The 26,672-nt window shown below is 43.6% G+C and overlaps 1 protein-coding gene across 3 annotated transcripts in view; it reads left to right on the top strand.

Moving 5' to 3' along the window:
- Positions 1-26,672, top strand: part of Grk5 (G protein-coupled receptor kinase 5) — a 229,731-nt gene that overhangs the window by 69,825 nt on the left and 133,234 nt on the right. For 2 of the 3 annotated variants that reach the window (XM_048423315.3, XM_048423317.3), the window contains one exon: positions 18,948-19,043. The exons of the other annotated variant lie outside the window; for it this stretch is intronic. In XM_048423315.3, the coding sequence (XP_048279272.1) occupies positions 18,948-19,043 (96 nt within the window). Of the gene's footprint in view, positions 1-18,947; positions 19,044-26,672 lie in introns of those variants that run through there. 3 annotated transcript variants of the gene reach the window in all.

The following is a 26,672-nucleotide window of genomic DNA, read 5'->3' as shown; positions in this document are numbered from 1 at the left end:
GATTCTGGCCCATTGGGGCCATTGTCTTTATAGTCTGATAGCAAAAGGAAGGGGCACAATGTCTTTTTAGAATATCTTCATTCTTCTCAAGATGGTATCACTTAGGCCAGGCTCTGCTGTGGGTGCCAGGGTAGCACTTCTTTTCACCTTCCATTCTCATGGTCAGGGGTGAACCCATTGTTTAGTCAAAGAAATTAAGTCCTGAAGAAGTCATGTTCAGTGTTCAAGATGATGACATTCTTCTCTTTGAATCCTGCTTTATTTAACCTTGTGAATTGTGCAAAGGATATAGTTTTATGTCCCATTTAGCAGATGAGAAAGTAGAAGTCAGAATTATACCCATTTTACACCCAGGCTGTGATTTTCACTTTTATTCTATGTCTCTTCTCCCTCTTCCTATTTCTTTCTGTCTGTCTCTACCCTACCCCCCTTAAAATGTCATTCAGGGCCTTGTGTATGCCAGGTGAGTGCTCTCTGTTGCTGAGTTGTCCCCAAGCCCTAGGCTCCTGTCCTAATATGATCAGAGGCTCCTCATTGCCTATTTATTTGGCTGGTTACATGCCAAACATGTTCTGAAGTAATTCAACAGAGGTACAGTAATGCATGCCTAGAAAACATGCTGCATGTTCAGTGATGTTTCTCAGCTCCTCATTGCCCCTTTCTCCTCTTGGCATACTGCCCATCCAACTGTTACCTGGGTGACTATGGGTATTGTGGTCCAATGTTGGGTGAATGTGCTTCTTTCTGGATCCTACCTCCTTGCTACCAGGAAGGCTTGATGTTAGTGTCAGATGGGAGTGTGTGATGACCTAAAAGCTAGGCGGTATATCTTCTGTCTAGAGGAGCATTCCGTTCCAGAGGGGTGAGTGTGTGACACTCATTAACATTCTGCAGAGTGGCAACCCAGAGAGGGGTGGGAACAATGCTGTTACATTAAACCTGAAGTTGATAAGAGATGGAGGAGTGTGTATGAGTCTATTGTGGTCTAATGGTGGCAAAAGCACTCTGCCTTCAGAGACTTGACAACCACTTGCTAATGCCCAGTACTGAGAGCTGAGTATCCAGCCTTTCTTCTGTAAGTGGGCTGGAGCCACTGGAGGCAGGGCAAAGTACCTGTTCTCCTTGTTTTCAGCTTGGATGTAGGGTGGTACATTTGCTCTTGACCCTTCCTGGGGGTTGGAAAAGGCAGCTGAACCTGGGTGACTGTGTAGTACCGCAAAAACCCTTGGTTCAAAGTCTAACTTTGCCCTCAGGTACAGTTTATTATTTATCCTTCTCCAAGTTTCTGTTTCTTTGCAAATTGAGACCATGCCTGTTTTGAATGGCTAGATCTAGGAGATGCTCTTGGACTTAAGACCTGCGTATCCCTCCTCTCTACTGGACTAGGAATTAAGGGACAGGCTGAGTTTCAACAAGGTTTTTGAAGGTGAGGGGTATGAGAATTTTTCTTCTAGGCCTCATGGATAGTACTCACCTGTTTGCAGTCTGAGAGCCTGAGCTCCAGGCTGTGTTCTATTGTCACTATTATTCTTGGGAAAATGCCAAGACTCATGTAGAACACCTGTTAGGAACAACAGAAGAGCTGAGTTTCAGACCTGCTAGGGACCTTGCTGTCACTTTAACTTACAGGGCTACTGTAGAGAGGTGGGTAGAAACTTTACAGGTTTTGAGACTATAGACTGGGATGGACCAACTGTGGCCCTCCCTCAGGTTGGATCTGGCCCAAACTCCTGGTTTAATAAATAAAATTTTATTTTGGCACACAGCTGTGCCTCTTTGCTTATATATTGTCTGTCATTGTTTTATTCTATAGCAGTAGAGGTGAGTCATTTTGACAGAGGCCATGTGATCTTTAAACAGATGCCCTTTACAGGAAGCTTGCCAACCCTTTATTTGGACCATAACCCTTATAAGAATAGGGAACTTGAGGCTGGGGAAGTAGTTCAGTTTGCACAGTGTTTGCCTAGCATACAAGGAGCCCTGGGTTCATTGCCCAACATGGCATTACATGGGCCTGGTGGTACACGTCTGTAATCCCGGCACTAAGGAAGTAGAAGCAGGAGGATCATAAGGTCAACATCTTCTTTGACTGTATATCAAGTGTGAGGCTAGCATGAGCTACATGAGATCCAATTGAGAAGAAGAGGAAGAAGATGGCCACGACAGAGAACATGTTTGTTTGTAGGGTTCTAGACTCATCTGATGACACTCATCTGGTCACAGTGGACTCCTGAGATAAAAGTTGAATAAAGCAACAGAAAACTTGTCAGGGTGATGTGGGCTGCAAAGAGCAGAGCTGGAGTACAAATGATTTCAACAGCAATAAATACTAATCATTTCTTATAGCACAGTGTGGAGCTGGCTGACCCCAGGACCAGCTCAGCAGTACTGTCCAACCAACAGTATCTTCAAGGCGTTGACTTGGTCTTTAGATGTCTCATGCTGTCACAAAATGGCCACTAGTTCCAGTCATTACATCTGGTCCCATTTTATATCCAGCTGGAGAAGGGATTTTTTTTTTTTTAAATGAGGAAGGTCCCCAGATCTTCTTCCATCCCACTGTCCAAGAACATAGCACATTCCATGATCTAGTTGCAAAAGAAGCTGGAGAAATGAATGTTGGGTCTTTTCTGACTTTATTACTCAAAGTCTACAAGGATGAAAGGCAGATGAACCTCTAGTTTTTGATGTCTACACAAAGTCCCACCTCAGCTAGGAGAGATCAGTAGCTTTCCTCCCTATCACTGGTGAGTGACAGAGGAGCCTTTGCCGGGGACGCCTCAGGATGATCCATCTCAGAACAGATCACCAAAGGAGATCATGGAAAATCACTGATTCTGCCAGCTGTTGGAATACAGTTCCCATGTCTAGCCAGTTCTGCTGAGCTTCCCTCACAGACTTGGCATCTCATAGTATTTTCCTGACCCAACTCACCGTCCCACCCCTCATCCTGTTGGTTCCTCAGAACAACTTTTCGTAGCAGTTCCAAGAAGTGAAGTGGCTGTTTGAATGTGGGTGCAGGGCCACTCCATCATGCCTCCACCTCCTAAGAGGAAAGGCTCCTGACCTGCAAGAACTGGATTTTTTGTTAGCATCTGTGACCATCTTTTGACAAATGCAAGTCACCTGAACTCTGAATGGAATAGGTGTGGTTCAGCCTCTTACAGGAGTCTTTTAGGCAGTGCTGGGGCTCCTCCAGGGACTTGAAAGAGTATGTAGGGCTCATTCATTCTTTATGGTGTTTCTGTGAACCCAGCTGTAGACTTTGAAGTAGATGCTGCCATGGGGAATCTCATTCTTCCCGGTATGTCACTGTTTGTTTGTTTTAAAGATTTATTTTGTTTTAAAATCACATGTATATGTTTATCTGTGTATGAGACTGTGCGTATGAGTGTAGGTACCTTCAATTCAGAAGAGAATGTCAGATCTCTTGGAGCTGGAGTTATAAGCACTGATGTTTTGGGCTAATCTTTTTGTACATTGTGAAGATGGTGTCTCTGCCAAGGCACCTTCTGATTGGTTTAATAAAGAGCTGAATGACCAATTGCTAGGCAGGAGAGGCTCAATGGGACTTACAGAGAGAAGAACCCATGGGAAGAATCTGAGAGACTGAGAGTCACCATCCAGACATGGAGGAAGTAGGATATACGGTACTGAGGAGAGGTCACAAATCATGTGGCAGAACAAAGATGAATACAAACAGATTAATTTAAGTTTTAAGAGCTAGTTGGGAACAAGCACAAGCTAAGGCCAAGCTTTCATTCTTAAGAAGAAGTCTCCATGACATTATCTGGGAGCCGATAGTCCGAAGAAAGTCCAATTATAACCTGATTGTGGGAGCTAGGAACTGAAGTTAGGTCCTTTGCAAGAGCAGTATGTGTTCTTAATACTGAATCACCTCTACAGCCCCTTGTGTGTCATTTTAAAGACATAGCAAGAAGGTTAAATGTTTTACTGCAGTGATGGTTGGCAGAGAACAGAGCCTTGCATCTAGAAAGTGCCTAGTTAACAATAGGGCAGTTATTCCTCCTGTTGTCATTGCCACTGTCACCCCAGTGACATCAGGAGGAGCCTGGTGGCCAATAGCAGCATGAGGGTTCTTCTCCCCATTGTAGAGGACAGCCGTCTATCTCTTGTGATCCACAGTCTGCTCTGCTGAGAAGCTTCCTGGTTGAGCCTGTAGGAACATCTCATTCTGACTGCATGCCCTCTCACAACATTTGAAGGTGACAAGCTGTCTCCATGAAACCTGCCTATTTCCTGGGGCTCCCACTGAGGCATCCCATTACATCTCTAGCAGTTTCTTTCTTTTTTGGTTGTTGGCAGCCTTGAGCTTAGCGTCTCCTCTGTCATGCAGTGTTGCAGGAGATACTTGTCTCTTATATTTAGTGAACACTCACTCTGTACATGCTACAGGGAGTACTGCATCTATCTTGTTTAGCCTCTCATTGCAGCTAAAGGCAGTAACGCTTGCTCAGTCATTCCCTCATTCTTTCATTCCACAAATTCCTGGTACTCGGTACATGCCAGGCATAATTCCAGAGGGCTGAATAAGGCAAGGTGTTCTTGCCTCTGGGAGCCAGAGTTAAGGACTATTAACCAATGTAAAGGGAAAGCATGGGTGAACTGGACCTTTTTTAACTACCCAACCTCATAGGCAGAGAGAAGGGCCTGCCATATCAGTGATCATGCAGCTCTCTACTTAGTCTAAAACTAGACCTCTGTCTGAACATCCTAGATCCTTAGCTTATCTGTGTCTCAGGCTTCCTAAGTTTAGCATTGTAACATGAGAGGGCCGGGCCACTTGTTTGTGTTTTCCGTCCTGTCCGGCCCCCCAGCTGTTTAGCCCCAGAGAAAAATCACACACGAGATCTCTATAAGTTATAAAGCTGATTGGCCCGTTAGGTCAGGCTTCTTACTGGCTAACTCTCACATCTTGATTAAACCATTTTTCTGATCTATGTTAGCCATGTGGCTCAGTACCTTTTTCAGTGGGGCAGCTCACATCCTGCTGCTTTGGTGATCTGGGCAGGAGTGGGAGAAATCTACTTCCTCCTCCCCAGAATTCTCCTGCTCTCTTTGCATCATTTCCACTTTCTGTCTGGCTTTCCCGCCTACACCTCCTGCCTGACCAATCAGCGTTTATTTAAAACATGATTGACAGATTACAGACAATTCTCCCGCACCATAGCATGAACTCCCGTCCCTCCTCTCTTCCCTCCCCCCTCCCTCCCTCCCTCCTTTCCACCCTCTTTCCCTTCTTCCCTCCATTCCTCCTTCCTTCCTTCCCTCCCTTCCAGAGTGCCACACATATGGCACATATGGAAGCCAGAGGGCATTATCATATGTCTTCCTTTTGTACACCACTGTATATTTTTGAAATAGGGTCTCTTACTGAATGTGAAGCCTTCCATTTTGACTGGTTAGCAAGCTTTCATGATTCAGCCACCTTTGCCCTGCCCGTGCTGGGATTGCAGGGGTGCACTGCCATGCTTGGCTTTACATAGGTGTTGGGATATGAACTCAGGCTCTCATGTTTGCATAGCAAGCACTTACACACTGAACCGTTTAGGCCAGGGTGCTCGCCACAGATGACCTGGGGGGTAATCCAGGCACCTTCGCCTTTAGTTTCTAAACCCTGTTACCTAGAACTCTTAGCTCTGCTCCCTTAGGGTACCTCTGAAAACTCATCTACTACCCTGCATGCTCCCAGACCTTTGCTTCTGGGCCCCCTTCCTTACCATTTCTTTTTTGGAGGGGTGGTTGAAACAGGATAATTCTATGTAGCCCTGGCTGTCCTAGACCTCACTATTAGACCAGGCTGGCCAAATTCACAGAGATTTGCCTGCTTCTTCCTCCTGAGTTCAGGGATTAAAGATGTACATCACCACACTCCTTACCACTTTTTGAGCTACAGTGTGTTCAGCTTCACTCTTGGTTATGGAATCTTTGTACATATTGTTCCCTCTGCTGGGCATCCTTTTGCCCCAGCCACTCTCCTTGCCATGGTGCATACCTCCCCTGACCCTCATGGATACTACACTCCCAGAACCTGACCTCCTAGGTGCTGGCTTGACTGCTCCCAGCCCCAAACTCAGAGAACAAGGACAAGGCTGTGTCTCATTTCTCATTATCAGTGCCTGGAATAGCAGGTGTTTACTGACCAACGGAACAAATGGATGAAGATTAGAGCACTTATCTGATAGATAAAGGAATGCTGATTATCTTTCTTATGGGTTTGCCAAAAGAATCCCTCAGATGTGGGTCAGTGGTAGAACACTTGCCTAGCATGTATAAGACCCTGTACAATTAGCCTCAGTATAATTCTCTCTCTCTCTCTCTCTCTCTCTCTCTCTCTCTCTCTCTCTCTCTCTCACACACACACACTGTATATATGTGTGTCTTAATTTTTAAACTGAGAAGTGTGTCTGGGGATGTATCTTAGTTGGTAGAATGCTTGCCCAGTATGCACAAACCTCTGAGTTCAATTCTCAGGGTCTCTAGCCCAGGCTTGGCTTTGAAATTGCTATGTAGTGGAGGATGACCTTGAACTTCTTATACTCATGCTGGGGTTAAAGGTGTGTGCCCCCATTCACAGTTTCTGTGGTGTTCTATGTAAGTTTATTTTCATGACAGGGGTCTGTGGCTATGAGGGCACCTCTGCTTGCAAGAGCTGGTTGGTTCTTTTCTTCATTAGATGTCAGATAGTGGTAGACTGGATGGAGGAGAGAGGGGAATCAGAGTGTGTCCTGTAGAGGGCTCCAGCGATCCATACTTCCATTGCTGCATGGCATGTTCTCTTTAGCCAGGCCTTAGGTTTATGCTTGGCTCACAGTACCACCCCAGAATGACTGATTCATAACCTTCCTGGGTCCAGAGGACAGAAGAGTGTGGAGTACCTGGAACTCTGGGAGAATGGGAAACTCATGAGTTTGGACTTTATCTTTTCTGTGTTTTGGTGTGACTGAGAGGTAGGTGTGGGCAGTGGAGGCTGATAGGTGAGGCAACAGGTAAGGCTATGGTATAAGGGAACTATCGTGGGGGAACATGAGGAGAACATACAGCTTGTTTTTGGTGTAAGCAAATAACCACCAGACAGTGTTGAAACCTTTCCTTGAATGCTTGTGTGCACTAAATCATCCCCATATTTTCTGCCATTTTTACAATTGTGGGTTGCAAAGTAGATGTTTTCTTACCATTTTGTAGATGCAGAAACCGAGACTTGAGCTGTTTACTCAAAGTTCACCAGCTCGTTAGTCAGCAGCTGAACTTACCTGTGTGGCACTCACCCAGCTGCAATGGGACCTATTCTCCTATTGTTTGCCTGGGATGTGCAGGTGTCCTGCTAGAGACACACCTGGGTGTGCAGGTGTCATGCCAGAGCCACACAGTGCACTTGAGGTGCCCATTCTGAGGGCCCTGGAAACTTGCAGAAAGAACAGTCTGTCTGTCTATCTGTCTGTCTCTCTCTCTTTTAAATCTTTTTTTAAAAATTTTTATTGAGCTCTACATTTTTCTCTGCTTCCTCCCTGTATCTCCACTCCCCGCTTCAACCCTCTCCCAAGGTCCCCATTCTCCCGGTTTACTCAGGAGATCTTGTCTTTTTTCTACTTCCCATGTAGATTAGATCTATGATGTCTCTCTTCAGTTCATCATTGTTGTGTAGATCCTCTAGGATTATGATTTGTAGGCTGGTTTTCTTTGCTTTATGTTTATGTTTTCTTTGCTTATGAGTGAGTACATGTGATAATTGTCTTTCTGGGTCTGGGTTACCTCACTCAAAATGATGTTTTATTGTTTCATCCATTTGTCTGCAAATTTTAAGATGTTGTTATTTTTTTTCCTGCTGTGTAATACTCCATTGTGTAAATGTACCACATTTTCCTTATCCATTCTTTGGCCGAGGGGCATATAGGTTGTTTCCAGGTTCTGACTGTGACAAACAAAGCTGCTATGAGCATAGTTGAGCACATGTCCTTGTGGCACGATTGAGCATCCTTTGGATATATACCCAAAAGTGGTATTACTGCTTCTTGAGGAAGGTTGTTTCCTAATTTTCTGAGAAATCGCAACACTGACATCCAAAGGGGCTGTACCAGTTTGCATTCCCACCAACAATGCAGGAGTGTACCCTTTACCCCACAACCTCTCCAGCATACGTTTTTTTTTGTTTTTTGTTTTGTTTGTTTGTTTTTTTTTTTTTGATCAGCATCAGTGTTTTTGATCTTGGCCATTCTTACAGGTATAAGGTGGAAGCTCAGAGTTGTTTTGATTTGCATTTTTCTGATGACTAAGGATGTTGAGCATTTCCTTAAGTGTCTTTTAGCCATTTTCGATTCCTCTGTGGAGAGTTCTCTGTTTAGGTCTGTACTCCTTTTTTTTTTTATTGGATTATTTGTTCTTTTGATGATCAATTTCTTGAGTTCTTTGTGTATTTTGGAGATCAGATCTCTGTCTGATGTAGGGTTGGTAAAGATCTTTCTTCATTCTGTAAGCTGTTGTTTTGTCTTGTTAACCATGTCCTTTGCTTTACAGAAGCTTCTTAGTTTCAGGAGGCCCCATTTATTAATTGTTTCTCTCAGTGTCCGTGCTGCTGGGGTTATATTTAGGAAGTGGTTCCCACTTTCTCTTCTGTAAGGTTCAGTGTGGCTGGCTTTATGTTGAGGTCTTTGATCCATTTGGACTTGAGTTTTGTGCCTGGTGATAGATATGGCTGATAGATATGGACATGTTGATATTCAGTTATGCCAGCACCATTTGTTAAATATGCCAGTAGGCTAAAGATGGATGCTCCAAGGATACAGAAGAACTTTGGGTGACTGTCCAGGTAGTGAGATGTCTCTGTCAACTCTAGAGTTTTGAACGTTGCTTACTTTTTGTTTACTTATGTAATATTATATCCTTCTGGAGTCTTTGATGGAGTTGAAGAATTTGTAGTTATAGTTATAGTTTTCCTTAGTTATTATAAAAGATAAAAAAAATAAAAATATTGTAACTGTAATTCTTGCTTGGTACTGTTTTGTTATATGTAATTTTACTATGTTAAAGTTAAAGCCTTTCTTTTTCTTTAAACAGAAAAGGGGAAATGGTATGGGAGTAAAGGGTGTTACATTTCTTGGTTAATGAATAAAGAAACTGCCTTGGCCTGTTGATTGGACAGAACTTAGGTAGGCAGGGAAAACTAAACAGAATGCTGGGAGGAAAGAGCCAGAGTTGGAGAGAGGCCATGGAGCCACAGGAGGTAGACATGCTAAAACTTTGCTGGTAGGCCACAACCTCGTGGTGATACACAGATTAATGGATATGTTAAATTAAGATCTAAGAGTTAGCCATTAAGAAGCTAGAGCTAATGGGCCAAGCAGTGATTTAATTAATACAGTTTCTGTGTGGTTATTTTGGGGCTAAGCAGCTGGAAACAAATGAGCATCCCCCTGCAACAGAAAATAACTGGATTATCAATCTTACCTTGATGAATCTAAAGTTTTATACCTAAGCCATTTTCTTTTATAACTTCTATTCCATCCTATCTTTTTAGACCTCAAAAATTTTTCTTAGATAAATAATTTAAGCTGTATGTCTCTCAACCTTATACACTTTGTATCTCTTTTGTGAGTTTCTTTTCTGGATTGGTAACAAGGAAAACTGTAACTGTAATTATCTAATCTTAAACTCCTATCAGAGACCCAAGAAGGATAAAATATTACCTGAGTAAACGGGAAGTGCAGAGCAAACCACTTTCAGAACCAAGGCTCAGCACAGTGGCACACTTATATTGCAGTTAAGAAGCTGTGGGTCGGCTGATGTATGGCAGCATGGCTGTGGCCCAAGGTTGCAGCCTCCATCACCAGCACTGTCCTTGGGCAAGGGTTTCCTGAGAGGTCGTCCTCAGCTGTGTATCTCTTCCAAGTTTTCCCAGAATCTTCTCTCAGGCTCAGTACTAGTGCTGAGGAGGCCTGTCTTCTTGTTCCCATGGTGACCAGTAACCAGGCCTTGTGTTGGTTTTGGTTTTTCTAATTTGAGGTTGTGGTATCCCCTGGTGTGGCTGAGGTTTTTATGCTTTGGAAACCCCAGCTGTGGTGTGATCATGAGGTAGGGCTTATGTGATGCTGGAACCTGCCACAGACCACAGGCCCCACAAGCCCTGGGCAGCACACCGTGCTTCTCCATGCTCCACTCGGGAAGCTTTGGGTTATTCTAGCTGGAAACTGCGGCACCGTGGAATTTTCTGGGGTTAGAACTGTGTGTCTTTGTCTCACCACATCCAGTCCTGCAGAGGCGAGGACTGCTCGGAGGCCTGGGTTATACTGAGGCTCCTGGCCCCACCACAGCTGTGTCTGTTCATTAAGTGAGATCGTCTGCTACATCAGGAACCCCTGATAAAAGTGGCAATAAAAGAGCCAACTACTAGACAGGCCAATTGACTTAGAAAGAGTCTCCCCTGCCTGCTGTCCCTCTGACTTCTTTCACCACCTGCCCCATCCCTGCCTTACTTAGTCTTTTCAGGCTGCTCCCTGGCCTAATTTTTAATATATCAGAGTATCAAGAATGTCAGTAGAGTGTGACTGACGTAATCTTATGCAACTTGGGCCCCTTCCTGAGTCTCTGAGTTGGCTCTTCTGGATACCTAGGATGGGCCCTGCCATGTGATTCACTTGGTGGTGGGATCAGGCTTTGAAATTGGGTAGAATGCTGCTTTGTGTCCCCAGACCTTTCTACTTCTGTTTCCTGCCCATCTCTGGAGTCATATGCCTATCTGGGAAGGCCCCCAAACACTCAGACACCAAGATGGCAATGGTTTAAATAAGAATGGCCCCCATAGGTTCATAGGCTTGACTACTTGGTCCCCAGTTGGTAGAAATTTTGGGAAAGGTTTAGGGGTGTGGCCTTATTGGAGGTGTGTCACTGATTGTGGGCTTTTATAGTTCAAAAGACTTGTGACATTCCCAGTGTGATTTTTCTGCCTTGTACTTATGGATCAAGAAGTGAGCGCTCACTGTTCCTGATACCATGCTTTTGCTCTGCCATTGTGGACTTTCACCCACTGAAACTAAGCCCAATTAAATGTTTTCTTTTTTAGGTTGTCTTGGTCATGAGCCTATTATCATATGCTCTTATCATAACAATAGAAAAGTAACTAAGACAAAGACTGTGACTTCTAAAAGCTCCTGGTAGTCCTTGCCCAAAGGAGAATGGATTTTAGCTGCCCAAAGTCAATGGCCAATGCTTGCTTAGGAGACTGTGGCACACACAAGCCTTTGGCAGCCCCTTCTGTGAGGCTTTCCGCTCAATAGGTTCATCAGGGGTAGTAATGGTGTATGGGTAGCTGAGTCCTGAGAACTCACCTGAGTGGAAAGAACTAAGCAGACTAGTCACACACACTTCTCAGGCAGCATTGTAGCATTGCTGTCTAGATGTTGGCCAAGTGCAGGTAGGTCATTGGCCTTTTGTGTCTGGAAATACAATGGAGCGACCTATGATATAGTCATGAGGATATGTAAGAACCTCTCAGACCGTATTCAGAATGTCTTTGAGAACATCTCTGATCTCTACAGTTTCCCTCTCTGATATATACTCTGTTATAGTCGAATACTCAGCATGATTAAAATCTATATAACAAACTTGGCCCCTTGCATAGGCATAGCACAAACCATAGGCCTTTAATTCATGGATGGAGTCCTGGCAAGAAATCTTTGAGTCTGTGTACCCTGAATTTCCATCAGCAGTACTCCAAGCTATTTTGCAGGATGAGCTGATAGCTTCTGTGGCTCTCCCATGCCACCTCTAGTCACACCTGCCTCCACTGGTACCTTTGCTCAAGCTTGCTTCCATGGCCTCCTTTCCATCCACTATAATGGAACCTGTCAGACTGTCACAGACTTCAGGAAAGACCATGATGTTTGGCCTCGAGAGAGAAGATGAGCCTGCAGGTCAGATTTGTTCCTCAGGGACATTTCCTCCAGGGAATGACAGAAAGCAGGAAGACAGCAAGCTGGTGAAAGGTCGTGAGAACTTTGTGGATTTTATAGTAGCCAACTATCGTGTGATACAAGGCAGGCAAGACACAGAAAAATGGGACTGTTGTCATAATGAGTCAGAGCCCTGATTATCAAATTTTGGAATTGGGAGGAATATTTTCAGCAGACATATCCACATTCTCGTGTTTCTGCAGATCCCCTTTAGAAGTAGGCAGGGTGATGAGAAATCAGAGAATGAGAAGTTTTCAGGAAGTTCAAGTGGTTATCCCTTATCTCTGGTATTGCTCAATGACTTGCGTCAGACTCACAGGCTTCTGGTCCCTCTGATTTCACCAGTGGAAACATTAATTTGTTTCTTTCTTCCTTTCTTTTTTAAAGATGATTTATATATTTTTATTTTATATGCATTGGCGTTTGACCTGCACGTATGTCTGTATGTGTTGGATCCTCTGGATCTGGAGTTACAGACAGTTGTGAGCTGCCATGTGGGTGTTGGAAATTGAACCCAGCTTCTCTGGAGAGCAGTCAGTGCTCTTAACCCCTGATCCATCTCCCCAGCCTTGGAAACATCAGTTTCTAACCAGGCCTTGTGCTGCTGCTCCAACAAGTGCTGTGAGAACAATGGAAGAACAAGAAGAAAGCTCCTTTCCATAAAACTTTCCTCAGCTTCCCAGAGAGAAAATGAACATCATCCTGAGACTATGTCACCTGTGACTTTGCTGGAGTTGTGAAAGACCAAGTTGTCTAATGATTTGAAACTCTTTCCTTTCTGTGACTCTATTTCCACATCTGCAAAATGGATTCAATGCCTGGGATCTATCATTAGGGTTAGATGATGAGTAAAAGATGGGTTCACCTTACCATGTTCTCTGGCCTTGAGTTTGTAAGAAACACCAGTTATTTAACTTCCAAATCAAACAGGTGTGTGTGGTGACACATGCATTTTGGAGACAGAGGCAGGCCCATCTCTGAGTTCTAGACCAACCCGTAAAGAGTTCAAGGCTAGCAAAGGCTACATAATGAGACTAAAAACAAACTAAAAGCAAAACAACTAAAGAAAGAGAAGAGATGGAAAGAGTGACTGTTATTGCTTGGTAAGCCCTTGACGGTATTCACTGCTGGGGCATGCCCTCTCACTGAAAGGTCACCCTTTTGTTGGGTCCATCCCTCTTCCTGCCGTTTCCTAATCAGAGGACACATGTAGCAGTGTCTCCAGAAACTGCACCAGTGAAGGAGCTGGCAGGAACTTGAAACTCCTGGCTCAAGAGACACACATACTTTTCCTAGTGTCCCCCCTTCCAGGCTTTGCCCTGCCCTCCTTTTTCAAGCTTAAGGTCTAATCCCTTGATCCTTTGGGTACTTCCCTTGAGCCATGAATGAGTAGAGTTCAGCTGACACCTCTGTTTTATGTCTTATCCCTTTCTTATTTAATGACAGGAGCAGTGCTGCCTAGCTCTAGGCCATCCTCCTGTCTGAAGTCACCCTCTTTCATGTTCTCTCTCTGGAATTGACCTCTACTCTCTGGGGTTCCTTGAGGTTTAATGTTTGGACTGGGCTGTTACCTCCATACTGACAGAGACTGGGTTGTCTTTACAGGCTCTCTGTCTCTCTGTCTCTCTCTGTCTCTCTCTGTCTCTCTCTCTCTCTCTCTCTCTCTCTTTTTCTCGAGACAGGGTTTCTCTGTGTAACAGTTCTAGCTGTACTGGAACTCACTTTGTAGCCCAGGCAGACCTTGAACTCACAGAGATCCACCTGCCTCTGCCTCCCACGTGCTGTGATTAAAGGTGTGCTCCACCCCTGCCTGGCTCATTACAGGCTCTTAAAGCAACAACGGAGCAGCCAGTAAAGACGGAGGGCTCAAGATTCTTTGCATTCATAGATGGCTGTGAGCTAGTGCTTGCAGTTGTTACGGTCTTAGTTTGGTGAGCGTCTCTCACTGAGCCCAGAATTTTCATCGGTGAATGGGACTCGGTATAGCTAGTACAGAGGCCTGCATCAGAGGAAAGGTTGTCACCAGTTTCCTATTCCTACAAGCAATCATTCATTTTCCTGCTCTGCTGACATGAAGAAAGCTTGCAGTTACCAGTATTGTGTTAACTGAATCATTGTCTTCCTTTACCCTTTTCAGGATGCCGAGGGCCAGACAGGGTTTTGCTTTTCAAAGGCACCATGGGAAAGGGTGAGCTATACTGAGAGGCCAGGTGGGGCTTTGGCAGATAGAGGGGTAGGAAAGACTGTTGCTGGTAGATATTCGAGTCTGCAAGGAGCAGGATGTGTGCAGGACCTGAGACTAAGCACACATTCCCATCTTATGAGCAGACACCGAGTGTTTACCACAGGCTGAGAGAGAATGGTCGAAAATGCAGGACTGGGTCTTTTTTCTTGTATGCCTGCTGTCAGTGTGGGCAACCACACCAATGCACAGGATGATACCTGGACATTGTGAGCTCAGGGATGGCCACTAGTACTCACTTCACATGTGGTGCTCAATGGGTCATTGAAAATGTGCTGAACGAATGGAGGAGTGATCTGTAAGCTGATGTGTATGTTCAGGAGTGAGTCAACAACCAAAGCTCCCCAAACTCTGCCGAGCCATATGAATAAGGTGGAAAACAGATGTCCTTCAGATGACCAGGTCAGAGGTACAGGATGATGGTACAAGTTGATACTGGAAACAGGAGTGAGAAAAACAAAAAAAAGCAGGAAGGGGGCGTTTCTGGTAGAGCAATGGAAAAGCCCTAAGGTTGGTGGACTAGGGAGAAGATGAATGTAGGGTTGAATGTAGCCAAGAAAATGAGCTGAGCCTGTGGGCTCCCAGGTGCTTAGATCTGAGAAATACTAACTGCTCCTGCTGAGGCCTGTCTGGGCCCCATGAAGCAGGTAAGATGTAGGGTCCTAGGCACCTTGTAGGCCTGATGTCCCACTAAAGTTGTACAGTGGGCCTGGGGACAGCTGTGGCCAGGATGATGGAGGAATTTCTACAATAATGGGATTGGGCTTAGCTTTGTATCTCAAGATACAGAGATATAATCAAGTTCTACTGAAATAACAAACTGTTCAATACCAAACATTTTCAGTCATTAAATATGTAATTTAGAAACACAACAGCCTATTTGTGCTATTTGTCTGGAAGTGCTGACTTCTTTGACGCAGGATTGTTTGTTAAGACATTAGGCATTGTTGCAGTGTTATAGGAGGCTGGGTTTATTGTGGGACCATTAGCAGAACTAAAGGGTCAGATGTAGGTGTGGAGGTCATTTTTGTGGGGGAAGAGCACTCTGCCCTAAGTATCCTGTATCACTGCCTGTGGTTGTTGTTGTAGGGGACCGTTTGTTTGTTTCCTGGCTGCCCAGACTTCTGAAAGAACCACACAGAAACTGTATTAATTAAATCATTGCTTGGCCTTTAGCTTTATCTTCTTATTGGCTAACTCTTACATATTAATTTAACCCATCTCCATTAATCTGTGTATCGCCATGTGGTTGTGGCTTACTGGCAATATTGGGCATCTGTCTCTGGCTGTGCCTCCATAGCTTCTCCCTGACTCCGCCCTTTTTTCTCCCAGCATTCAGTTTAGGTTCCCCCCCCCCCCCCCCCCCCGCACTAGCTCTACTCTACCCTATCACAGGCCAAGGCAGTTTCTTTATTAACCAATGGTATTCACAGCATTTCCATAAACTAAGTGAAACAACACACACTATTTTGTAGAACTAAGTGCATCAAAACCATGCATATTTATTATCTTACAGTTCTGTAGGCTGAGAGTCTGGTTCATGTCTCACTGAGTTAAAAACAAGGTATGAGCAGAGCTGGCTTCTTCTGCGTTTCCAGAGAAGAATCTCTGATCTTTTCTAGTTTCTGCAGGTCTCCTATATTCTTTGGCTTAAGGTCCCTTCCATCTTCACAGCTCACAATGGCTAGGCTAGTTTTTCCCCCTCATATTTCCTTAAACAGATCTCATGAATCTACCTTTCTTGGTTCCATCGGACCTATTACTGGTTGTTTTTGTGTTGTTGAGACCAAATTCCTGCCAGAAACAGTATAAGGAAAGATTTATTTTGGTTCAAGGTTTCAGAAGATTCAGTCTCTAGGTGATTTAAAATGTATTGAAGTTGACAATGATTAGCCTGTCTGGGTAATTTAAGAAAATGTCCCTCTTGTTGCCTGTAATTCTTTCTTTAACCTTACCCCTCCCCCACCATGTAATTTAATATATTCACAGATTCTCAGGATTAGGACATCTTTAGGGAACATTGTTCTGTCTTCCATAGTTTGTTAGCCGTGTCCTAGAAACTGAAGATGTAAGGATTAGGAGGAAAGCTATCCAGCTACCCCAGGTACCACTGAGGAGCCTTGTGTCCTGCCCCTGTGCAGCCTCCATGGTGCAGAGTGTGCCTCCTTTTTGTTCTTCTTCTTTCATCTTTTTTCTTTTTGGTTTTTCAAGACAAGGGTTCTCTATGTAGCCGTGACTGTCCTGGTACTCACTCTGTAGACCAGGCTGGCCTCGGAACTCAGAGATTCATACCTGCCACTGCTGGGATTAAAGGTATGCACTAACACTGCCTGCATGTGCCTTCTTTACTTCCCAACATCCACTGAAGTTTTTGGGCTCAGTTTCAGTGTTTCTTCTGCCAGGTGGCTCACTTTCCCCACCTCTTTTAATGTCCTAGACAGTTGTCCTCATAATCAAGGGACCCCCAAACTGGTCCCTTTCTAAGTGTTGCCATTAGATAAAATAAGGTTTCCCCACATTGCTACATTTTAGAGCCAATATCCTATGTCTTGGGACGCTGCCCAGCATATAGTGTGATGTTTATTCACAGCCTTGTGCTGTACCCATCACCTGCTAGTAGTAGTCTGTGACAATTAGGTATCTCCAGATGTTTCAAGATGTTTCCTGGGAGGTAGTCTTGGGGGTTGAAAATTCCCAGAGGAAAGTTTGACTTCTGTCTTCTGTAGACATGACTGCTGTGTCCCAGTACCTGCAGAGGTATCACTACTTAGGAGATGTTCAACACATCCTGGCTGAATAAATTAGGGAATCTGTGTTAATTTTCCCTAAGTTACTGCTTGTGAGAATCAGATACCTGCTTTTCATAGCCCAGTTATTCTAGAAACACCTGGGATCCTTGGAGAAGTCACATTCTTAGGTTCTAATCAGAGAGTGAAATCACAATCTGGGAATCTTCATTGTTAAAGGTGCAACATCTATTTTTCCAAAAAGAATTGACTTGTTGTGTGACCTAGCAGCTTCTGTCCCTGGAATGTACCTAGAGGGATTAAAAATAGAGCCTGAAACAGATGCTTGAATACAAAAATATCCATGGAACATATATTTGCCTCAAATTAGGAGCCACTCCAGCATCCGTAGACAGACGGAGAAACCTATATTCAGGGGACAAGATGTAGTTCAGTTTGTAGAATGATTGTCTGCAATGCAGAGCTCTGAGCTCTATTTCCAAGTGCCACATAAACTGAGGGTGGTGTTGCATACCTATTATTTCAGCACTTGCATAGTAGGGATTCTTGGATCAGAAGTTCAGAGTCATATGTGGATACACAGAGAATTCAAGGCCAGCCTAGGTAGGCTACATGAGACCTGGTTTAAAAACAAAACAGAAATATGTCTGTATAACCAAATGTTGTTCAGCCCTAAAAAGGAATAAATTTCTGATGTATATTATGTTATGGCTAGACCTTAAAGACATTGTTCTACATGAACTAGGTAAGACATCAAGGAGAAATGACTTTACCAAGTATGATTCTACTTGAGACAGAAAATTGAAGAGAATGGATGGGGAAGTTTTTTTTTTTAACAAATCATATTTACATTTTGGGATGACAAAAATGTTCCAGAGATGGTTAGGGGCGACATTTATACAGCAATATGAACTTCCTTTATGCTACTGAATTTTACACTTAAAACCATCAATTTATGCTATTTTATGATGCAAAAAGAGATTCTACATCCCTGCAAGCTCCAGAAATCAGTAGTGTAGGAATGGGAATGGAAACCATATGGGCCACATGAGTTCTGATGTCCCTTTCAAGTCCTTAGCAGTTGAAATGGGCATACCTACCCTAGTTCACCTGCTTTGCAGACTGATTTTCCTAGCGGATCACCCTTCTATGAGGTTGTGTGTACCACCCTCTGTAGCAACCGGGCAAGCAAACATACAACTTTATAGAGAGTAGACAGGCTTCCAAGAGGGTGCCTAGCTGGTGGGGACAGCTCATCTGGGTGTCTGGTATCCTGTTCATGGGGCAACTCTTATCCAGTTCTAGCTGGTTCTTGCCATGTGGGAAGCCTGACTATGGATAAGAAGTTCAGAATCTGAGTTCGAATGCAGAGTGTCTTTGTGTTTAAATATTAGTAACCTGTTTGCTGAAGAGCAGGCAAACAAACTACATGTGTGTCTAATTGAAGGAACCCTGCAGGGGTCTGGTCTAGTCTTTGCCTTCTGGGAGCTCACAGACTTGAGCCCTCCACTCTTCCCATCTATTACAGGATGCTCTGACCCCAATGTTTTTCTTTGTACTCTGAACCTTTAAGAGTATTAAACTTGTTACAGACAGGCCAGTGAGGGGCAGGAGCACTGGCATCTTTGAACTGATTAGACCTAAATAACTTCTTTCTTCCATGTGGCTTGGTTTCCTTCCCTGTCAAGGGGGACATAATAGTTCCTGCTGTGTAGTATAAAGAAGAGAGAGAGAGGGAAAAGGAGAGAGAGAGGGAGGAAGGGAGGGAGGGAGGGAGGGAGGAAGAGAGGGAAGAAGGGAAGGGAAGAGAGAAGAAGGGAGGAGAGAGAGAGAGAGAGAGAGAGAGAGAGAGAGAGAGAATATGTTGGACTCAGGGCATGTCACCGGCTTGATCTAAAGCCCAGAAGCTTGTGGAGAGACTCATGGGAGTGGGATGCAGGCTCTGGAGCTTTGGGCAGCACCAACATCAGTGGCATCTTTCCATTTCTGCAGGGGGTGGAGGAAAGCGCAAAGGGAAAAGCAAGAAGTGGAAGGAAATCCTGAAGTTTCCTCACATCAGCCAATGTGACGACCTCCGAAGAACCATAGGTAAGGAACACTTTAGCTGCCAAAGTCTCTGTACAACCAAGCCAGTGCAACTCAGCTAAGCAGATACAGGAATTCTGGCTCCATCTGCCATCTTTGGCTAATGGGCCAAAAATACAACCAGTATGTGTTCACTATTTGGTGTGTGCCAGGATGAACTGTTACTTCCCTGGTATCTTTGAGGCAGGTGTTGTTATTTTATTCCAGAAGGGAAAACTGAAGCACATTGACTCTTTAAATGGCCCATACTATTCCAGATCAAGGGAGAGCAAAGAAGATGGGCCATGGCTAGCTGCAGTCCCCAGGCAGAAACTCCCTGATTTTCCTAGATCCCATGCATCCTGCTCTTGGGAGGCAACTCTGTTTTAGGTTTATCATCCCTCTCACTTGGGAGGCTGGTCTTCATGATGGAACCAGCAGCCTGTTGACTCAGCCTAGTTGTCTTTAGTCCTAACATGGCCACCCCCATCAGCAGCCAGGGGCTTAGCTCCTGTAGGGACTAGCAAACACACTAAATGGGTCTGCTGAACACAATATAGCTCTGCCATCCAGATGAAAGAAGTCTGCATATTTTGCTTTACCGAGTTCATGTACTTCTTAAGAGTATATAAACATGAAATATGATTTGCAGGGATTTCTGGTTCCAAAGAGGAAGGAGTAGATGCAGTGTTCTCTGTCCCTTTCTACCAAGGGCAGTTGAGAACTCCAGGAAACATAGAAGGTAGAGCAAAGGCAGATGGGTGAGGACATTGAGATGTGTGGAATAAAAGGTTTTTCTGTTTGTCTCTGTTATGTCCCTGACAAAGTGTTGGGGGAAGCAAAGCCTGATATACTAGTGCATATGGACCAAAACACCCTTCTTCTCTAGAAAAAAAAAGAGCTAACCTGTTTCTTCTAGAAAGAAGCAGATAGGGCTAGATAGTTGGCTCAGTGGTTAAGAATAATGTCTGCTCTTTCAGAGTACCCACGTTTGATTCCCAGAACCCATATGGTGGCTCACAACCATCTGTAACTCTAGTTCCAAAAATCCAATGCCTTTTGCTAGGTGCCTTGTACACATACATATATGTAGACAAAACATCCATCACATAAAATAAAGTATTTAAAAAGTAAATGTTTAGAAAGGAGCACACAGTGCAACTTGTATACTGTACACACAGTGCAGACCTGCTTCTTTGGCTCATACCTGCATTGACAAACTCACTTAGACTTTGTTTTCATATAGCCTCTGTAGTGGTCTATAATCAGTGTAGATCACTATTACAGATAACATGGACTGAGTAGCTTGAACTATAGACAGAAATTTCTCTCTTGCCTGGTCCCGCAGCCTTTCAGTCCCAAAGAAACAAACAGAGGCTTATATTAATTATAAACTAGTTGGCCTATTAGCTGATGCTTATTATTAAGTAGCTCTTACAACTTAAATTAACTGATAATTTTTATCTATGTTTAGCCATGTAACTTGGCACCTTTTCTTAGTAAGTCATTTTCATCTTGCTTCCTCTGCGTCTGGCTGGTGACTGCGTCTCTGCCTTTCCTCTTCTCAGAACTCTCCTAGTCTGGTCACTTTGCCTATACTTCCTGCCTTATTACTGGCCAATCAGCATTTTATTAAACTAATATGAGTGACAAATCTTTACAGTGTACAAGCGCATTATTTCACAGCATTGAATAATAGATATTCACTTTTGTTTCATTCTAAATGTCCAAGATGAAAGACCATTTCTGCTTTGTAGATGGTTTCCTTATGTCCTTCACAATAGAAGGAAGCACACTTTCTCATTCCTTTTCCTGTTAGGGCTCTGTTCCCATTCATATGGCTCCTCTCTTAATCCATTGTGTTGGATATTAGAATTCACCAGGTGTATTTTGATCATGATGCAGATATTCAGTTCATTAGTAACCTGATCCTAGATCCCAAGTCTTCTTCCTTTCTACTTCTGTTCTCTGAGGGACATGTAGCTTCTCTTTTGAAGGGAAGCTAATTGTCCCTACCTAGACTCCAGCTATACCCAGGTATTTCATACAAGTTTAGGGGCTTAGATGCCTTCATTGCACCCTTCTGTCCGAGAGGGCTTCTTGCTTATCCTTCAACTGCTGGCTCTCCTATTCTGTTCACTTCTGGTTTTGAGGTCTGGGAGCACAAGATTGTACTGTCAGAGTTTCCTGGACCATGAACCCTTATCCAACAGTTCCAGCCCTGTTTAAGTCCATCTTCAAGTCTCTTGGTAGAGTCTCTACCTATGGGTATGAGAACCAGGCCTGCTGTGTGAGAATGATGTTTCAGTTCTCTGAGAGGGTGTTGAAAAGCCTCTGTGTGTTGATGTAGTGTGGAAGAGACTGGAAAAAACAGGAAGGCCGATGTAAGCTGAGGGACTGCCACACATGGGCATGGGCCAGGGATTGGGCTTCTTGCCTGTTTATAGTCTGTTGCCGTGGTGTTTGCCTAGCCACTGATGGGGTCCTACTGGAAGGGTTTCTTACATAAAAATCCCATTTCTTTTCTAGACCAATATACAAACCAAACAGTGGCAAATACCAAGTTTGTTTTTCTTGTGGACACATGAGCTCATTTTCTGAAGCTCCCTGGGAAGATGTCCCCAGGCAGGCTCTGAAAAGGGCCCACTGGGCAGTGTGGGGCGGTGCAGTAGAAAGGCTGTGCATCAGAGAGAGGAGCCAACTTCACAAAGACCCTGAGATTCTGCTTAGAATCATCTAGAACAGTGGTCGCTGAATGCCACAGCCTCTCCTGCTTTCAGCCTTGCCTTGGGCAGTCACAAATCCTCTCTACCCAGACCCCGAGATGACTTAAGAAAATGACAGCTACTATTCTGTTGCACCCACACCCACATTCACTTTGCTACCCTGCTTGGAATGAACCTCTAACTCTGACCTGTGGGTTGTAGGTCCTAGATGACAACAAGCTTAGGCTGGGGTGAAGTCTCTGGACCCCTTTTCAGAATAATACTTTTTACATATGCAAAATGGAATATATAGAGTTACCAAGGAAATCAATTACTTTCAAATACAGTTATTAAATACCTTTAAAATATAAAATATAGAAATGTGTGTGTTTTTTGTTAATACTTGAAATAACGAGGTTTAATAGCTGGTTAGTAGCTATTGTGGTTTTACATCTATGATGAGTATAAATGGTATTTTTGGATATCTGCAGCAACTAAGATACACATGACTATGCAGTTTCTGTTGGTAACAAGTCCCAGGCACTGCTAATATCGCCGTGGGTATTGTCTACCTTTGTAATCAAAGGAAGTGTGAATTTTTAGGTAGACCTTGGTGAAAGGCTGTGTGATATATTCCTCCATGGGAGGCCACAGACCCCTGGCAGCACCGTCTCTCCCTTGCCTTCTGCAGTCAGCCCTCAATGTCCTTGGGTCATTGTCTCCTTCATTCACAGATACTCTGGACACTTGGTTGTCCTGTGAATTCCTTAAGCTTGTTTTTTAGCTCTGGGGTCTTTGCCCTTGCTCTTCCCTTTACCTAGGATGTTATTTCCCACACTTTGTTTTGCCGGAGTACTTTAAGGTCCCAGAAGAAATGTTACTTCCAAAAAGAAGCCATCTAAAGAAGAGCCTGCTATACTTGCATTTTTTTTACATAGAGCTATTTATTAAATGGTCTGTGCTCATAAACCCATTTGAAGTCATCTTCGTTTATTCATTCATTTGTGTGTTTTCTGTCTTTTTCACTGGACCAACTGTTCTGTGTTAGAAGTGGCTGTGTTTTACCTGGTTCACTCCCTAAGTACTGCCTGGCACATACTACGGCTTATTAAATATTGGCTGGATGAAGAATGACACAAAATATTTAAATTAGGGCTCTTTAAAAAAAGTTTATGACATGTATTTGCTCTGACTAAATTTAACCTCAGCTAATGTTTTTGACTTAAAGTAATGAAAGTTTTTAGACTTAGGGGTTTAAACTTGAAAGTATCTAATTTAATACTTTTCTCTATTCCTTTCCTCAAAGATAAGAAATACCAGGATGGTTTTAAGACCTAAGCCATGATCTTTTTTGTACAGTTTTAATGCAGGAAAGGAGGTCTGGGATAAAATCAGGTTTATTTAATACAGTGCACTCACTGTACAGAAATGAATCAGTGACACCACTGCTGGTCCAGCTGTTGCTGCCTCTTGCTTCCAAGGGAGATGGGAAAGATCTGGAGAAGGTCACCAAGCCATGGCTTCAGTGAGCCCTCCACAGTCCAAGAGTGTGTGCCCCTTACCCCCACTCCCTGGGTTTTATTGGGTCACATATCTCCAGAGAAGACCATGCCCGTTGGGCTAAGTCATCCTAAACAATTGCCCATTGGACCGAATTCCCACAACACTGTTTAGGATGGTAAACCTGGGTTCCTGTCTCAGTCTGGTGCGGAAGAATTATCTGTATTTTGTCAATCATGTATTTTATTAAAACGCTGATTGGCCAGGCAGGAAGTATAGGTTGATCAACCAGAAAGGAAGTAGAGGCAGGGCGATGAGAACAGGAATATTCTGGGAAGCAGGAAGCTCCCTCTGCCATTCCTGCCCAGATCACCGAAGAAGCAACATGTGAGCTGACAGCTGAAAAAGGTACCAAGCCATATGGCTAACATAGATCAGAATAATGGGTTAGTATAAGCTATAAGAGTTAACAAGAAGCCTGAGCTAATGGGCCAATCATCTTTATAACTTATAGAGATCTCTGTGTGATTGATTTTCTCTGGGACTTGCCGGCTGTGGGGTACTGGGCGGGAACAGATACCCCAACAAGCCGGCCCTCATGTTACATCAGTCCATGGCCTTGTAAAGCTACAACTTGGGTGCTTAGTACAGTAATGTTAGTTTTATAGAGAATTCCTAACTCAAGGAATTTGGAATATGCTGTCTAAAACCTCTTTTCCAGTTTATAAGTGAGTGGGCAGGCTTTCAGAGCTAAATGATCCTCATCCTCCCAAGACAGTGTAATTCCTTGGCTTTGAACTACAGCTTTCCACTCCCTAGCACCATCTAACTGCAAACATTTGGGCCCTATGCTCCAACCAGTACCTAACCATGGAGACTCATTATGTACTCCGTGGAACAGATGTTTCGTCTTTTTCTTCTTTATTGTGTCTTGTATATTGTGCATTGCATACTTATCTACTTAGTCAGTGGTGTTTATTTTGCATTTTCTATGTGCCACCCACCAGGGATGCAAAACAGATTCTTGCTCCTTGGAGCTTAATCATGGCTGAGCATAAGACAGTGACTAATGCAAATGTGATACCTGACTGAGAACATTTCATGATGGTGAGGGACCGGTTCTTGAGTTGGAGAAGAGTGGCAAACATTTCTACCCTTTGTGTGAGGTTTTCAAGGATCTGAACTCCACTTCCTCTCCATTTGAATCTTCACTGTGGCACAATGAAGTAGGTGGAGAAAAGATGGTTGAAAGGATGAATGGGTTGATTAAGTGGCTGTCTGAATCTTACTCTCTTGGCCTAGACATCAGAACAGTGAATGGCAGTAATAGTATTAAGACAGGAATTCCTTCTTTCTTGTATCTGCTTTTCCTGTTAGCCCCAGATTTGAGGTAAGTGATGACAGACACAGCTGAATGAGATAGGAAGACGGGGCCCAATTACAACTTTATTAGTTAATAGGCTAATTCTTCATGTTAGTTTGTTAGAAGACCCAAATCAAAGAAGTTCTCAGAATGTCCAAAGATTGAAAGACTGAAAGCATCACCGTAAAGGTAAAAGATTGTTGTGGGCTGCAAATATTTCCTATAGATGGTTCTGTTGGGAAAAAGTGTAGGATTTATTATTTATTTAGCTCAGGATCATTGCATACTTTATTCCTTTATTTAAAAAAAAGATAGAAAGGGGCTTGAGTGAAAGAGTTGAATATTTTACCATTTGGCAGTATTTCTGTATCCAAAAGCTATATGATAAATCAGAGCCCTTTCGACTCCTCTGCAGGAATGACACTTGTGCGGAGCCTATTGGAAGAGAATGGCTGCTGTGCTTAGTGTGTTACCATTTGCTCCAAGGCTGGGGGAAATAGAGTAGCCCTGTGGAGAGAGCCTTATACCAAAGTGTTAATTTTTCAGAGGAGCAGTTAACAGGATGTCACAGTCTGGTGACATCCCCAGAGGAAAAGATAGGTTCCTATCAGGAAAGCACCCAAACCATACTAATTTGAATCAGCTCATTCATTGGTTATTAATTCAATACCACTCAGCAGATATGTGAGCTCTGAGTTATCATGGTAGGTCCTTGGCCACCTGGCAAAGTGATGTTGCTGGGTGGGATGGTCTCATCATTGCTGACAAGCTCAAAGAGTTGCTCTGCTGCTTCCAGTTGTGGGCGATATGGAACAAGTTGTTGATTTCTTTAAGTTGTAGCTTCTTTGTGTGGTGGGAGACATTTCTGTCAAATTGGTAGAGCTATTACATAGACAATAGACTATCCCATGTCTATTATTGTCATTTTCATCATCATGATGGTGCTGATTTAAGGTCCTTTTGAGAGAACTTCTGAATTTCTCAGAAAAGTTGCACTGTGTAAGTGATGAATGGGGCCATCACTTTCTGACTGACACCGGTGAGTGAGTGAGTAGGTTCAGTGTCCCAGAGATTGGAATTATCTGAGCCATCCTTCTTCCTAAAACACTTCCCCTCATCCATAAGTTTCCCATTTACCTGCCTGCTTTCAATTGCACAACATACCCCAGAAGACTCAGGATTACCTAGACTCCTCTTCTGGCTAGGAAGTTTCCTTAAAAGGATGTATATATCTCAGAAGCCTGAGCACTGGCTACCCCTGAGACAGGCACTTGGGGCCTCAATTTTATTTGTAAGATAATTTTGTAGAGAAGACATGCGATTGGTATTGTTAAAAATAAAATAAGTATGGCCAGACTTGATATCACATAATTACAATCTCAGAACTCAGGCAGTAGAAGCTGGAGAGGATTGCCACAAGTATGAGGTCAGTCTAGACTAAGTATTGAGACTATTAAAACAAAACAACTTGATGCTGGAGAGATGACTCAGTGATTTAGAATACTCTCTTGCAGAGAGATAGGGTTCAATTACCAGCACCCATATGGCATCTCACAACTGGTTGTAACTCCAGTTCAAGGGGATTTGGTAACTTCTAACTTCCTTGAGCATTAGTTGTGCATGTGGTACACAGACATACATGCAGACAAAACATCCATACCCACAAATAAGTTAATTAAAATTTTTTTAAAGAGAAAAAAAAACAAGCGAACAGAAAAACAAGCAAAGAAAAGTACCCTCAAAACTCCAAATCACTCAGTGAATGAAGACTAGATTCCATAGTTGCTGTAGAGAATTACTGCTTTTCTCTTTGGTGACTTTGTGCTCCTAGAAGGGCTTGTAGGCCAGAGGGGACGATCACATGAGTCTTTCTTGTCCTTGTGACCCAGTGCCTGTCAGACTGGTAGCGACCTCTTGATTTCATTACCAGGGTAATCAAGTGTCTGTGCACGTCACTGCTGACCTTGGGGTGATAAGGCTACATCACATCTGTCATTTTGCCACTTAACCATGCTCTGATAAAGCAAAGCATCTGCTTGTCTTTGGAGGGCAAAATAATTTTAGATGTGGTAAGTCAGGTGACTA

This window comes from Myodes glareolus, chromosome 7, assembly GCF_982192425.1.
Source record: "Myodes glareolus chromosome 7, mMyoGla1.1, whole genome shotgun sequence".
Lineage (NCBI taxonomy): Eukaryota > Metazoa > Chordata > Mammalia > Rodentia > Cricetidae > Myodes > Myodes glareolus.
Note: the sequence above shows the minus strand (reverse complement) of the source record. Positions and strands in the feature narration are given on the sequence as shown.